This window comes from Dromiciops gliroides, chromosome 1, assembly GCF_019393635.1.
Source record: "Dromiciops gliroides isolate mDroGli1 chromosome 1, mDroGli1.pri, whole genome shotgun sequence".
Taxonomy (NCBI): Eukaryota; Metazoa; Chordata; class Mammalia; order Microbiotheria; family Microbiotheriidae; genus Dromiciops; species Dromiciops gliroides.
Window position 1 is genome coordinate 759,491,801 of NC_057861.1, and position 14,227 is coordinate 759,506,027.

Consider the following 14,227-nt stretch of genomic DNA (forward strand, 5'->3'; position numbering starts at 1 on the left):
TAAGCAGGTCCCTGGGGTTGGTGCCAGACAAGGACTCCGCACTACGGCCTTTTCCCCTCTCACCAAAGTACCCAATGTTGTTCATCTGCAGGTGAACCCCTGCCGAGGCTGGATGTCCTCCAATGAGACCCTCCGCACTCTCACTTCCCAAGTACGACACGCTGACCCTTCTGTGTTCTCTAGGAGGGGGTCTGCTCTAAGTGAGCCCCACAGCCAAGCTTCTGTTTAGTATGGAAACCTGTCAGGAAAGAAGGGAGAGAGGGGAGAGGTGGGAAGGAGGAAGGAAGGGAGGAAGAGAGGGAGGGAAAGAGGGAAGGGAGGGAGGGAGAGATGGAGGAGGGAAGGAAGGGGGAAAGCAAGGGAGGGGGGAAAGAAGGGAGAAAGAGAGGGAAGAAAGAAAGGAGGGAAAGGTGGAGAGAGGAGGGAAGGAGAAAAGGGAGAAAAGAAGGGAGGGAGGACGAAAAGGAGAGAAGAGGAGGGAGAGAAGGAAGGAGAGAGGGAAGAAAAAAAGGAGGGAGGGAAAGAGGGAAGAAGGGAGGGAAGAAATAAGAAAAGGAAGAAGGGAGGAAATTAAGCTCAGCCTGACTTCTGTTAGACCTGATCTCTGGCTAGGATAGGGGTGGGAGTCTGGGAGGGGCCAGGAGGGCGAAGTTTTGAAATCCTGCACTAGACCCTGACTGTTCCCGTTCCCGCCCACTTCCCTATATGCAGAGAGCCGGGCAACTTTCCAACGTTCTGGAAAAAATTGCAGCCAGTGAGAAATTTGCCAACCTGAGTCTCCTCTACCTGGATTACCCTTTCAGAGAAAGTGAGTATGCCCTTCCATTTGGGGGTGGAAGAAGCATCCAGTAGCCAGCGCGGCCTGAGCCTCAGGCTCTCCCAGCCTGCTGGGAGAGCAAGTTTTTAAAATATGGTGACCCCAACTCTTCTGCGAGGCTCAGGGGGAAAATGGCTACATTTAGACTCTGGGGACCCAAGTTCTAATTCTGACTGTACCTCTTACTGCCAGTGTGAGCTTGGACTAGTCATCGCCCCTCCAGAGGCCTTGATTTTTTCACCTACAAAAAGAGTCAGAAGGCAGTCTCTGCCCTCGGGGAGCTGACAGTCTAAGGGGGAGATGACAAGCAAAGGGAAATGTGTGGAGCAAAGCTATCGACAAGATGGAGAGGAGCCAAGGAACAGGGAAGGCCCTGGGATTCAGAGGGGCAGGAAAAGACTTCGTGAAAGGGCCGGGGTCTTAGGTGGGACTGAAAGGCAGCCAGGGAGATCAGTGGTCAGTGTGGAGGAGGAAGAGCGGGCCAGGCCTAGGGGACGGCCAGAGAGAATGCCCAGAGCCGAGAGATGAAGGGTCTTGTTCATGGACCAGTCAAGTAAGAATGTCAGCCAGAGAATTTGCATTTTCTCCTGGAGGCAATAGGGAGCCACTGCACTTTGCAGAGTAGGGGAGTGACATGCTTTAGAAAAATCACTTTGGTGATGGAGGATGAAGTGCAGTGGAGAGATTCGAGGCAGGCACGCCCCCAGTAGCCATTGCAGTGATCCAGGAGGGAAGGGGTACACCAGGGTTGGGGCAGCGTCAGAAGAGAGAAGGGGGCGTACTGGAGAGAGCCTGCAGAGGAGAGATTGGCAGGCTTTGGCATTTTATTGGCTATGGCAGGGGTGGATAGTGTGATTCCTAGGTTGTGAGCTTGAGGAACTAAAAGAATGGGGGCGTCCTCTGCAGTAACAGGGAATGGGGTGTGGGGAGAAAGATGATGAGTCTATTTTAGACTTAGTGTAAGATGTCTTCTGCACACGCAGTTCAAGATGTCTGAAAGGCGGTTAGAGATGCAAGATTGGAGGCCAGCAGAGAGATTAGAATAGATGAAGCAGATTTGAGAATCCTCAGCAAAGAGATTAAACCCCTGGGAGCTACCAAGTGAAGTAGAACAGAGGGGAGAGAGAAGAGAGCCCAGGCCAGAGCCCTGAGGGACCCCACTGTCAGAGGGGGTGATCTGCAGGAGTATTCAGCCAAGGAGCAGAGGAGGAGCCGGCAGAGAGGAAGGAGGAGAACCGGGGTTGGGGGGGGGGAGTCTCAAAAAACCAGAGGGAGGAGAGTATCAAAGGGGAGAGAGTGACCAGGAGCATTCAAGGCTGCAGAGAGGTCAAAGAGCATGAGGACTGGGCAACAGCCACTGGATTTGGTAACTAAGAAATCACCGGAGACTTTGGGTAGAATGATGAGCTCAGAGCTTGTGTAAGGGGTTAAGGAGAGAGTGAGAGCAAAGTGACTAAGAGGGAAATGTGTTTACATGATTGCACATGTAGAACCTACATCATATTGCCTACCGTCTCAGGGTAGGGGGAAGGAGAGAGAGAATTTGGAACTCAAAACTTTTTTTAAATGTTTAAAAATTGTTTTACATCTAATTAGGGGGGAATATATATATATATAGGCAATTGGGATTAAGTGACTTGCCCAGGGTCACACAGCTAGTAAGTGTTAAGTGTCTGAGGCTGGATTTGAACTCAGGTCCTCCTGACTCCAGGGCCAGCGCTCTATCCACTGCGCCACCTAGCTGCCCCTGGGAAAATATTTTTTTAAAAAAAGGAGAGGATCGGGGCAGCTAGGTAGATAAAGCACTGCCCTGGATTCAGGAGGACCTGAGTTCAAATCCAGCCTCAGACACTTGGCACTTGCTAGCTGTGTGACCCTGGGCAAGTCACTTAACCCTCAATGACCTGCAAAATTAGAAAAAGAAAAAAATAGGAGAGGATAAAAAGTGTAGACCCCTATCGTAGGTGACCTTTTCCAGGAATTTAGCTACGAAGGACAGAGAAGTAAGTCTAGAGTGGGGATGGAAGGATCAAGTGAGGGGTTTTTGAGGATGGACAGACATTGCCTTGTTTATAGGCAATAGGAAAGGAGAATTTGAAATCATTGAAAGAGGGGGACGACAAATGAGAAAATCTGTTGGAGGAGGTGGGATGGATGGGAGGGGGAGGGTAAGGGTTAGGCCACCTCATCATGTCGGACTGGGGTGAAGGAGGAGGGAGGGGCAGAAGGTGCCCGAGAGATAGGAAGCAAGAAGGGGGAGCTCATGGAGACTGGCCTCAATTTTTCTATAAAACATGAGGTGAGGTTCCTTGATTCCTCTGGCATTCCCAAGTGTCTGGAAAACTGATTTATATGTAGGCATGAGAGGGGGAAAGGGGGGAAGGAAGGAAGGAAGGAAGGAAGGAAGGAAGGAAGGAAGGAAGGAAGGAAGGAAGGAAGGAAGGAAGGAAGGAAGGAAGGAAGGAAGGAAGGAAGGAAGGAAGGGAGGGAGGAAAGAAGGGAGGGAGGAAAGAAGGAAGGAAGGGAGGGAGGCAGGGCGCCAGCTCCAAAGCTCTGCAAAAGCGAGGGCGACTGGGCCAGCTGGGTCCCTCCCACCCTTGTCTAACCTCTGCGAGTCACGTGGAGGGAGCCTGCCTTTCGCTAAGGCTTTCACGGATTGAGCCTCCGTAGAATCCACTAACCGAGATAGGGCGCGTGCATGAGCCACAACCTGCTGCTTCCCGAGCTCACGATGCTAGATGCCCACGGCATCCCTTCTCCGGCCCCAGTTCCCAGTGCTGCCCCTGCTGCTCTCTTCCTCATTGGGGAGGGGGGGGGGGCGGCACTGGGTGAAGTCTCTGTGGCACATTAGGGGAGGATACGGACCATTGCCACCTTGGCCACCGCCCCCTCTCCCATCCCTGGGGAGGTGGCCCAAGAGCCTGGGAACAGAAGCCCAGCCCTGCGGGCCCCATGCAGGGAATGAGGCTTCGGGGCGTGGAAGCGGACACGCGCGGCTCGCCAGCCGGAGAATCTCTGGCACCAGCAGGCGTGCCGACGTCAGAAATGCATCGGGCTTTACTCAGGGAAATGGCCGCTGAGAAGGGGCCTGGCCACCTGTCTGCCCTGCCGCAGCCTCCGGAGGACCACGGGATCTTCCCATCGCGCCTGTGGCAGAAACCTCCTCCGTGGGGCACCTGCTCCTTCCAACGAGAGCGCCTCGCGAGCGGGGCCTGACTTGTACTTGTGTCTCCGCCATGGCCCAGAGCTTTGCACGTAGGAAGCACTTAGTGATTGCTTCATTCGTTCGCGCCTTCGTTCATTCATTCATTCGTTGGTCCATCGGCTCAGCCTGGCGTGGGAGCCTGACTCCCTCACTTTTGACCCTGCCTCTGCCTTGGCTGACTGAGAAGGGCTGGGAAAGCTTGTAAACTACCTGGATGCAGGCACCTCACTCCCTTCCCCATCTGAAATGGGATCTGATTGTTCTCCAGCCTCTGGGGCAGCATTTACAGAGCCTTTGGCCCGTGACATCAGAGGGCGGCTGGCCCGGGCTTCCCTGCCCTTGGAGTCTTGTTGCAGACCCGCTCATGTTGGGCAGCGCTTGGGTCACCCAAGCTGCCCGCGAAGCCAACAGCCGGCGCTCTTTCTGCTGCAGACCTAGACTGAAGGCCTGGCTGGGTGGGGAGCCGGCCTCCAAAGCAAGAGGCCTTCTGGTGCTGCCGGCAGAAGTCAGGAAAGGAGCGCCCTGGGGCGCACACGTGTACATGGGCGACTATGTAAGCGTGCAGGCTTGTTCTGAGAGCCACCTCTCCCCGTCCCAGACTTGGAGTCCAAAAGCAGGGACTCCAAGGAGATGGGTTCGAATCTCCCTGCTGCGTCCCTTCTGTATGGCCTTTAACCTCACTGGGCCTCAGTTTCCTCTTCTGGGGAATGGCAACAATAATACCAGCGAACCCGCCTTCCAGTTTCGAGGATGATGAGGCTGCCAGGTGCTTGCTCTGGTTGTGACTGCTATTCCCCTCTGTTGTGTACTCTACAGTAGCTGAGGAGTGGCAGAAGAGAGGGGGACAGACCTGGCAGCTGATCGAGCCCGCCGACGGCTTCCATCCCAATGAGGTAAGAGCGGTGCATGCCCGTGGGGCAGCCTGCAGGGAGGCCAGGAAGGGCACTCCAAGGAGCCGGTGGCAGTGGCTCCAGCCAGAGGGATGCCCAGGGCGGGGCTCGGCCAGATGCTGCTGAGCTCCCGTGTGGCCCGGGGTTTTGCTCTTCCTCTCTCGGGCTGCTACAGCAAACCTTTGGCTTCCTCCAGACCCTTCTCACCTCCCAGACTTCCCATCTGACAAGGGCTACTCGTCCCTCACCTTCCACACTGCCAATGAGACCAGCAAGAGGCACGTGACCTCTCTGAAAACAGCCAACATCAGCTTGCTAAGAGGAAGTCCTAAGAGGAAACTGAGGCACATAGGTTGCTGGGTTCCTTCGACTCTTCCCTATTACTTGACTCAGTCTCTCCATGTTCCTCCTATTATGCCCATCAGACTTCCTTATGATGCGCGATGCCTCAGCCCAAGTCTGGCTCCTTCTTCCTCCCTTTTCCTCTCCTGCCCCCAACTTTTCTCCCACAACTATCCCAATCCTTAGATGTCCTTAGAAAGCCTTTGTTTGAATCGTATTTCAGCGGATCTCAGATTTCATCATAATAGCACTTTAAGGTTAGTGAAGCCCTTTACAAATGTTATCTCAGCACTGGCCTTGGATTCAGGAGGACCTGAGTTCAAATCTAGCCTCAGACACTTGACACTAGCTGTGTGACCCAGGGCAAGTCACTTAACCCTCACTGCCCCCCCAAAAAATGTTATCTCATTTTATCCTTATGACAACAATGCAAAGTAGGTGCTATTATCACCCCAAATTTGCAGGTGAGGAAACTGACACAGATAGTGGTTAAATTATTTACCCAGGGTCACGCAGCTAGTGAGTGTCTGAGGCTGGATTTGAACCTAGGTCTTCTTGCATGTGGATCCAGCCCACTATCCACGGCACCACATAACTACTCATCCAAGAGGGGTGGACCCCTGGTGTGCGTGTTCTAGGAGAGGCTACCCTAAATCTCCCAGAATCATTTCCAGGCACTAAGGACTAACCATGTGGGCTTCCAGGGGAGGAACGAATAAATGAAGCAGAGACCAAAGCAAGTGAAGTTTTGTATCCACACCAACTGCAACTATGTTTTTAAAAACACAACAACAGCCTGTGAGTGTCTATAAACACAAGGGCTGGAAGGAGCGCTCCAGGGACTTCCTCCCAACTGCCACTTGGGCCCATTGGCTGGGGGTGCTTTTTTATTATACAATTCATTATATAGAAAACGAGGGGGGAAACTCATGCCTATTAAGTTCATTCAATAAGCACTGACTATGTGTTTATGCTGGGAATGCAAAGACCATAGTGAAATTGCCTCTGCTCTCAGGCAGCCTAACACTTGAATGAAGAGGACAGTGTCACAGATAAATGAATACAAGTCGATCCAAGGAGCCAGACCCTGCTAACAACTGGCTGTTTGGGGCAGGGGGAAAGATGAGGGAAGGCTTCAGGGAGGAGGTGGCACTGAGCTGAGCCTTGAAGGAAGTTAAGGATTTTCATAGGCTGAAGCAACCAAGGAAGACATGGTGGTGGTGGGGGGGGGTGTTAGGAGTGAATGCACAAAGGCAAGAGAAGAATGGGTCCAACAGGACTGTGAGGGGGTGAACCTGGGAGATTGGAAGATTGCTGGCACTTCCCTCCTGGACCAGATGAGCAGGTGGAGGGGGGAGCAGATGATGATCTGGGGTAGGTGGAGTGGGATGTGTGGAGTCTGAGGTGCCTCACAGGCAACCAGGACTGCAAGACAGGTGCTCAAGAGAGAGCTTGGAGCTGGGGCTGCACCTTTGCAGGCATCTGTTGAGGGCTAAAGTTGGACCCACGGAAGTAGATGAAGTCTTTGGGGAGAGAGTATAGCACAGTGGAAGGAAGGAGGGGGAGGAGGGGGGAGGGAGGGAGAGGGGGGAGAGAGATCTCAGGTTTAGATACGTAGATATCTTAGATATATACAAGAGAGATATAGAGAGATATCTTACATAAACATAGATAGCTATGATAGCTAGATTAGATCGATGGATAGATGGGTGAGGGTGGGTGAATGGGAGGGTGGGTGGATGGATGGATGGATGGATCCATGATAGATAGATAGTTTCTCCAGTTAAGCTATAAATTCTTTGAGAGCAAAGCCTGTTCTACTTCTGTCTGTATCCCTGTGCCTCGATTGATTGATCAAGTCAAGCACACTTAGACGGAAAGAGATAGGGGGAACTTCCAACAAAGGAGACTTTGAAGAAGTAGAGAGAGTGGAGACAAACCAGGTGAGGTCAGTCTCACGTAAGCCCAGAGAAGAGTGTACTGGGGAAAGGGGCACTCCAGAGAAGCTACAGAGAGCAAGGACCAGGGTTGGGATCGGGTCCATAATTTCCTGGGAAAAGGGAAGGCCCTCTTCTGATGCGGGTGAGCATCTTCTCTGCCCCTCAGACCCTTGGAGAGCTACCTGAGCACTGAGGGAAGTGACTTGCCCAGAGTCCCACAGCCAAGATGTGTCCAAGGTGGGCAATGCAGATGGGGACCAAGAAAAGGCCATTGAAATCACCTGTGCTATTTCCACTCTTTATAGAGTTAATAGTGTAACTTAATAATGCACACCCCACAATCTACCAACTGATCTTTTATATAAACGTTAAGATAACATCCAGCTAATTTCTCTCTGAAACTTATTTGCAGCTTGCTCAAATCCAAGCTAATTCATTTCTGTTTCCACCTCCTTATCCTCACCTCTCCCACCTCAATTACCGAATCCTATGGGGAAATTACACCATGTACCTTGGTTTCATACGATTTTTAGGAAAATAGCTTAGCTGATGTTTGGTTTTTTTAAGCAGACCAGTTAATTTCCACATAACTTTCAGCAATTTCATTTGCCCCCACTGAGCTTGGCAGTTCCCTGGCTCTGGGGCCAGTGTCTTGTTTCCAGAAAGCTGATTGCTTTGTGCAGGTGCATTTCATTACAAGCCAGGAACCATCTTTCTGCCACACCTCTCTGAGCCATGAGGCAGCACGGTGAGACAAACAGAGCCCTGGTCTTGGTGTGAGTATGAGTTCTGCCTCAGACTCATACATTGTGTGACCTTAAGTCACTTCACCTCTCTCTGAGCCTCATTTCCTCCTATGTAAAACAGGAGAAATGCTACCTACAATGTCTGCCCCAAAAATCTGTTCTTTTATTACAAATAATTTGGTTCTTTCCAATTTGGAAAGCCAACACAACACACTCCTTTTGCCCTTGTTCATAGAAAGATCACCATCCCATCCCCATGTAGCACATGGTTCTCAACTGCTTATTCCTTAGAGGCCCCTGGGCTAGAGCTAGAAGGGTCCTACAAGGTCATCTAGTCCAACACTGTCACTTTACAGATGAGAAAACTGAAGCCCAAGGTGAAGTGACTCACCCAAGGTCACTCCCAGTTTATGATTATTAGAAAATTCCAATTTTTTATTAGATGAAGTTGCAGGCATTATCAAGGATTGACAGTTATTTTAATATCAAGTTATATTTTCATGCAAAACCATGCTTGGCTTCAGTGTGCATTAGACCTGTTTCTCTCAGATATTAATCCCTGAAGAGAACCTGTCTAATGGCCTTCTTATCTGTGAATTAGAGACATTTCAGCATTCACCTCATAATAGCTACTAGAGCTAGATAAAGAACAGGATGCAGAGAGTATGTTTGGGGATAGATGAACATTTCAAAAACCAAGTTTTCTTGGAAGAAGAAGCTAAAACTTTGGTGGCAATGGGTATACAGACTTGAGTAATTGTATTTAATCCTGAGAATGTGAGATCGTTTGACCAAGAAAGTGAGACACTTAACCTGGGAGTGGAGTGACTAGTCCTAGCAGTGGAGATGGAGGCTAAGGTCAAAGTCAGTGTAAGGAGTGTCCAAGACTTCCCTCTAAAAAGGAACCAGTGACCAAGGCATATCAATGACAAACTGAAGACAACCCAACCAAGAAACGGTTCTACTTTCATTCTGGGAAAAGCCCTGTAGGAATGGAGTTTCTGAAAGACTAATTGCTCTTCACACTCACTGACTTAACCATACTATTCATCATGTTAGACTTGGAGGAGAACATGGGTATAAATCCTGCTTTATACGTTGCATTAATACCATTTATTTAGCACTTACTACATGCCAAGCAGTATGGTAGCTGCGGGGTGTGCCAAGATGAAAGTGAAACATTCCCCCTTCCCTTGGGAGACTGGCATTCTGGCCAGGGGAGGCAACAGAGAGAGAGAGAGAGAGAGATGGATGGATGGATGGATGGATGGATGGGTGGGTGGATGGATGGATGGATGGATGGATGGATGGATGGATGGATGGATGGATGGGTGGATGAGTGGGTGGATGGATGGATGGATGGATGGGTGGATGAGTGGGTGGATGGATGGATGGATGGGTGGATGAGTGGGTGGATGGATGGATGGATGGATGGATGGATGGATGGATGGATGGATGGATGGGTGGATGAGTGGGTGGATGGATGGATGAATGGACCCACAGACAGATATATAGAGATAAATAAACAGACATACAGCTAGCTAGATATAGGCATACAAACAGAAGGATAGAGATGGAGAGACAGACAGATACATAGATAGAAAATAGATACAATCAGTGAACGAGCATTTATTAAGACCTATGCTTCTGCCACTATGTTAAGTGCTGAGGATCCGAAGACAAAAGAGGAAAAGCCCCTCCCCTCAGGAAGTTTCTATTCTAACGGAATGTACAACTGAAGAAGGGCAGAGAGGTACTAGCAGCTTAGGGGAATCAAGGAAGGCTTCATATAGAAGGAAGAACTTAAACTGAGCCTTGAAGAAAACTAGGGATCCCCTGAGGCAAAGGTGAGGAGGGAGTGTGCGCCAGGCCATGCAAAGGTGTGGTGATGGGAAATGGTATGCCCTGTGTGAGGGCCAGAGAGAAGGTCAGTTTGGCTGGATTCACAGAGTCCAGGAATGTCCAGTGAAGCTGAAAAAATGGGTTGGGACCAGGGAGTGAAGAGCTTCCAGGCTGCATTAGGGAATTTATGTTTGATTCTAGTCCCAGGGCTCACAGAGCAGGGGCTGATGTGGCCATATTTCTTCTTAGAGAAAATGACTTTGACAGCTGTTAGGAAGATGGACTAGAGGGACAGGAGGCATGAGACAAGGATGCCAGCACTGCCAGGTCAGCAAGCATTTATTAAACACTTACTGTGTACCAGGCCCTGGGCCAAGTGCTGAGGATACCAAGACAAGTTAAAACAACAACAGTCCCTCTCTCAATGACATCCCAGTCTAACAGGGGCAACAATATAAAACTGCTATGGACAAACAATGGACAGGCTAAGCTGGAGAGAGTCAGCAGAGGGAGACCCTAGAATTAAGGAGAATGGAGAAGGGCTTCTTGCACAAGGTGGGATTGCAAGTGGAACCTAAAGGAAGTCAGGGAAACCAGGTGGTGGAGATGAGGAGGGAGAGAATTCCAGGAATGGAGGCTGGCCAGTGAAAATGCCTGGAGTCAGGAGATGGTGCATCTTGTTGGAGGAGCAGAAAAGAGGCCAGTGTCACATGGACAGACAGAACATGTAAGAAGACTAGAAGGGGAGAAAGGAGCCAGGCCATGAAGGGCTTTTTTTTTTTTTTTGGTGGGGCAATGAGAGTTAAGTGACTTGCCCAGGGTCACACAGCTAGTACGTGTCAAGTGTCTAAGGCAGGATTTGAACTCAAGTCTTCCCGAATCCAGGTTTGGTGCTTTATCTACTGTACCACCTAACTACCCTCTATGAAGGGCTTTAAAAGCCAAACAGGACCATTTTTTAGGTCCTAGGGGAAGTAGGGACATGTTCAGACCCATACCTTAGGAAGGTCAATAGAAGATGAACTGGAATGGGGTGAGATCTGAGGCAGGCAACTGCAGCAGCAGCTATCTCAGTAGCCTAAGCTCAAGGTGATAAAGGCCAGCACTGGGTGGGGTGACTGTGTCAAACGAGAGAAGGGAACATGTACTAAAGATGTGATGTAGGTAGAAAGGACAACCCTTGGAAAATGATTATATATATTGAAGGAATGGGGAGAGAGCCGGTAAAAGTTGGCCCCTAGGTGGTGAGTTTTCATGACCAGGAGAAGGATGGTAACCTTGATGATAATAGAGAATTAGGAAAAGGGGCCGTTTGAGGGGAAAGGTGGTGAGTTCAGTTTTTGACATGTTGGGCTACCTGGTTCACAGAGCCATACAGTTCAAAAAACTTAATTAGCGATGGCCAAACACACACATCTACCCTGCATGTTGAAGGGCGCCAGAACTTGCTTTGGGGACTGTGCTAAAAGATCATTCTTTTAAAACAAATCTAGTAAGGAGCATTCAGAATGGAGAAGAGAAGGCTCAGCATGGTAAGTAGCCGTACTCAGGCATCAGAAAGGGCTGGATGTGGGAGAGGAAGGAGGATTTGTTGTGCTTGTCCCCAGAGGGCAGAACTCAGAGGCAAACATGGGCTCAGTAGGAGGGGGCTCTCCCAGAGCAGAGGGGGCAGCCTTGGGAATTCCCTCTCCCTGGGAGGGGAGGTGTGTCTTCAAGCAAAGCCTGGCTGACTACCACTGGTTTTAGTGGGTCATTGGACTGATGGCCCCTGAGGGAGGGCGTCTGATGACTCCCGAACCAAGATATGCTGCCCAGGAGACACACAGCCCAAAGCCAGGTTAAGAGTTTGATTCTCTCTCACAGGTAGCTTCCCAGCTAACAGCAAAGTTGTTCTGGGAGAAAGTCCTCCAGAAATGGCCCCATGTCCTTGGAAAGGAGAATCCATTCAACGATCAGATTGAGCATCTGTTTGGAGATCAAGGAGGTCACTGAGTGTCTGGCTCTCAGGCAACACTGCCTTTGACCTCCGGAAGCTGGAGCAAAATGTCCCTTGGCCCTACCCCCGATCAGAATGAATACACCCCAATGTACCCAGGAAGGGCATGTCCCAAGACTCACAGCAGCATCTCCATTGCACTTCTAGGCTCCATTTCCTTGGGGATTGCATCTGCTCTTGTGCAGCTAGTGACTCCCAGACTGGCACATGCAGCCTGGCTTCCTCCTGACCTCTGGCTCGGCATCACCAGATGCCTGGGCAGTCTTTCCCCTTGGTTGTCCCAGAAACATCTCGATGGCTAGAATGGGAGAATCTGACGACTCTGTTCTCCAGCTAGCAAATAATGATGCTATTGCCTAAGCCCACGCTCATCTTCCCTCCTAAAAGCGGCACTCCCACAAAATTCCCAGAGAGGAAGCACGGCCAGGGCACTGGGCTTGGAATCAGGGAGTCCTGGGTTCAAATCCCATGCCCGATATCTTCCAGGTGACCTTGACCATGTTCCTTCCTTTCTATGGGCCTCCATTTCCTCATCTGTAAAATGAGAGGACTGACTCGATGATATCTAGGGTTCCTCCCAGCTCTAGAGATGGGGTTCTTCCGGTTGGCCAGTTTCATAGCTTCAGAGTCATCCCCAGCTCTTTTCTCTACCTCACCCACCGTGTCCAATCAGCTGCCAAGTCCTGATGATCCAGCCTCCAGAGTGGCTCTTCCATCCAAACCCCGATCTCCTCTTCCACTTGGCACATTGCAGTAGCCTCTTTGTTCATTGGTCTCCCTGCCTCAAGTCCCTCCCCTCTCCAGCCCAGCCCCCACTCGGCTGCCAAGATGATCTTCCCAAGGCACAAGGGCTGGCCATGGCATCTCTCTGTTCAGAAACCTTCAGTGACTCTGCTGCCCGGAGGATCCCATACCCACCCTTGTGTCTGGCGCTTGAAGCCAGGGCCTTCCTTTCCCAAACTGTGCTCATGACTTTGCTCTATGCATTGAGTTCCAGCCAAACTGGCCTATCTGCTATTCCTTGAACCTGACATTCTGCCTCTGCCTTCCTGCCTTCACTGACTGTCCCCTCTGCCTGGACTGGGTTGCCCTCTCATTTCCGCCTTGTTGGAATCTGTCATCCTTCATCAGCCTGGGGAGAAGATGCTCCATGGAGTCTTTCCTAATCTTCCCTGCCCACCCCACCCCCCTCAGTGTTCTCTCCCTCCTCACATTACCTTTGCCCAGGTGTGTGCCCCAGATCTGGAAAGCATGTCCTCTTCCCCCAGCCTGGCAGAACACCAAGCCTCCCACAGTGGCCTTTCCTGATCTGCCCGTTTTACATTAGTCCTAATTGCATTAATTAACTACATTAATTCTAAAACAATTTTAGGATTGTCTTCCTCTTGAAATCACATCATAAACTTTGGATTTCTCATCTATGTTCATGTCATACGTTCCTCCATTAGAATACAAGCTCATGGGGCAGCTAGGTGGCGCGGTGGATAAAGCACCGGCCCTGGATTCAGGAGGACCTGAGTTCGAATCTGGCCTCAAACACTTGACACTTACTAGCTGTGTGACCCTGGGCAAGTCACTTAACCCTCTTTGCCCCACCAAAAAAAGAAAAGAAATAGAATGCAAGCTCATCAAAGGAATGCCCATCCATTGGGGAATGGCTAAACTGTGGCTAAGCTGTGCTATATGATGGTGAGGGAATGTATTGTGCTCTAAGCAATGACCAGCAGGAGGACTTCAGAAAGGCCTGGGAAGACTTAGATGAACTGATGTAGAGTGAAGGGAGCAGAACCAGGAGAACATTGTGCACAGCAATTTTCATCAGTCCAATAATCCAAGACAATCCCAAAGAACTAATGATGAAGCACACTATGAACCTCCAAAGAAAGAATTGGTACTGATTGAACACAGACTGGAGCAAGCTGTTTTTCACTTTCTTTCTTTTCTTTTATTCAAGTTTTCTTGTACAATAGGACTAATATGGCAATGTTTTGCATAATTACACATGTACAACCTATATCTGATTGTTTACTGCCTCAGAGATGGGGAAAGGGGAGGGAAGGAGAAATAGAATTTGGAAATCAAAACTTTAAATAAAAATGTTTATTAAAATATTTCTTAAAAAGAATCTAAACTCATTCAGGGCAAGGACCTATTTGTCATTGTACACCTTGCCTAGCCCAGTGCCTTACTTACAAAGCAGCTAGGTGGTACAGTGGAAGCCTAGCCTGGAGCCAGGAAAACCTGAGTTCAAATTTGACCTCAGATGCTTACTAGCTGGGTGGCCCTGGGTATGTCACTTAACCTCCATTGCCTCTGTTTCCCCAACTATAAAATGGGGATATTAATGGCACCTCTCTCACAGGGTGTGAGGCTCAAATGAGATAAGAGTTGTGAAGTGCTTAGAATGATGCCTGATGCGTAGTAGGCGCTTATACCCTTCCCCTTACTC

At 50.0% G+C, this 14,227-nt stretch overlaps 1 protein-coding gene across 1 annotated transcript in view; it reads left to right on the top strand.

Annotated features, from left to right (window-relative positions):
* AOAH (acyloxyacyl hydrolase) overlaps positions 1 to 13,342 on the top strand; it is a 113,242-nt gene extending 99,900 nt beyond the window's left edge. Inside the window, exons 19-22 of the mRNA XM_043964531.1 lie at positions 92 to 151; positions 712 to 808; positions 4,839 to 4,915; positions 11,646 to 13,342. Coding sequence (XP_043820466.1) covers positions 92 to 151; positions 712 to 808; positions 4,839 to 4,915; positions 11,646 to 11,774 — 363 coding nt within the window. The 3' untranslated portion in view covers positions 11,775 to 13,342. The remainder of the gene's footprint in view (positions 1 to 91; positions 152 to 711; positions 809 to 4,838; positions 4,916 to 11,645) is intronic.
* The last annotated feature ends 885 nt before the right edge of the window (positions 13,343 to 14,227 follow it).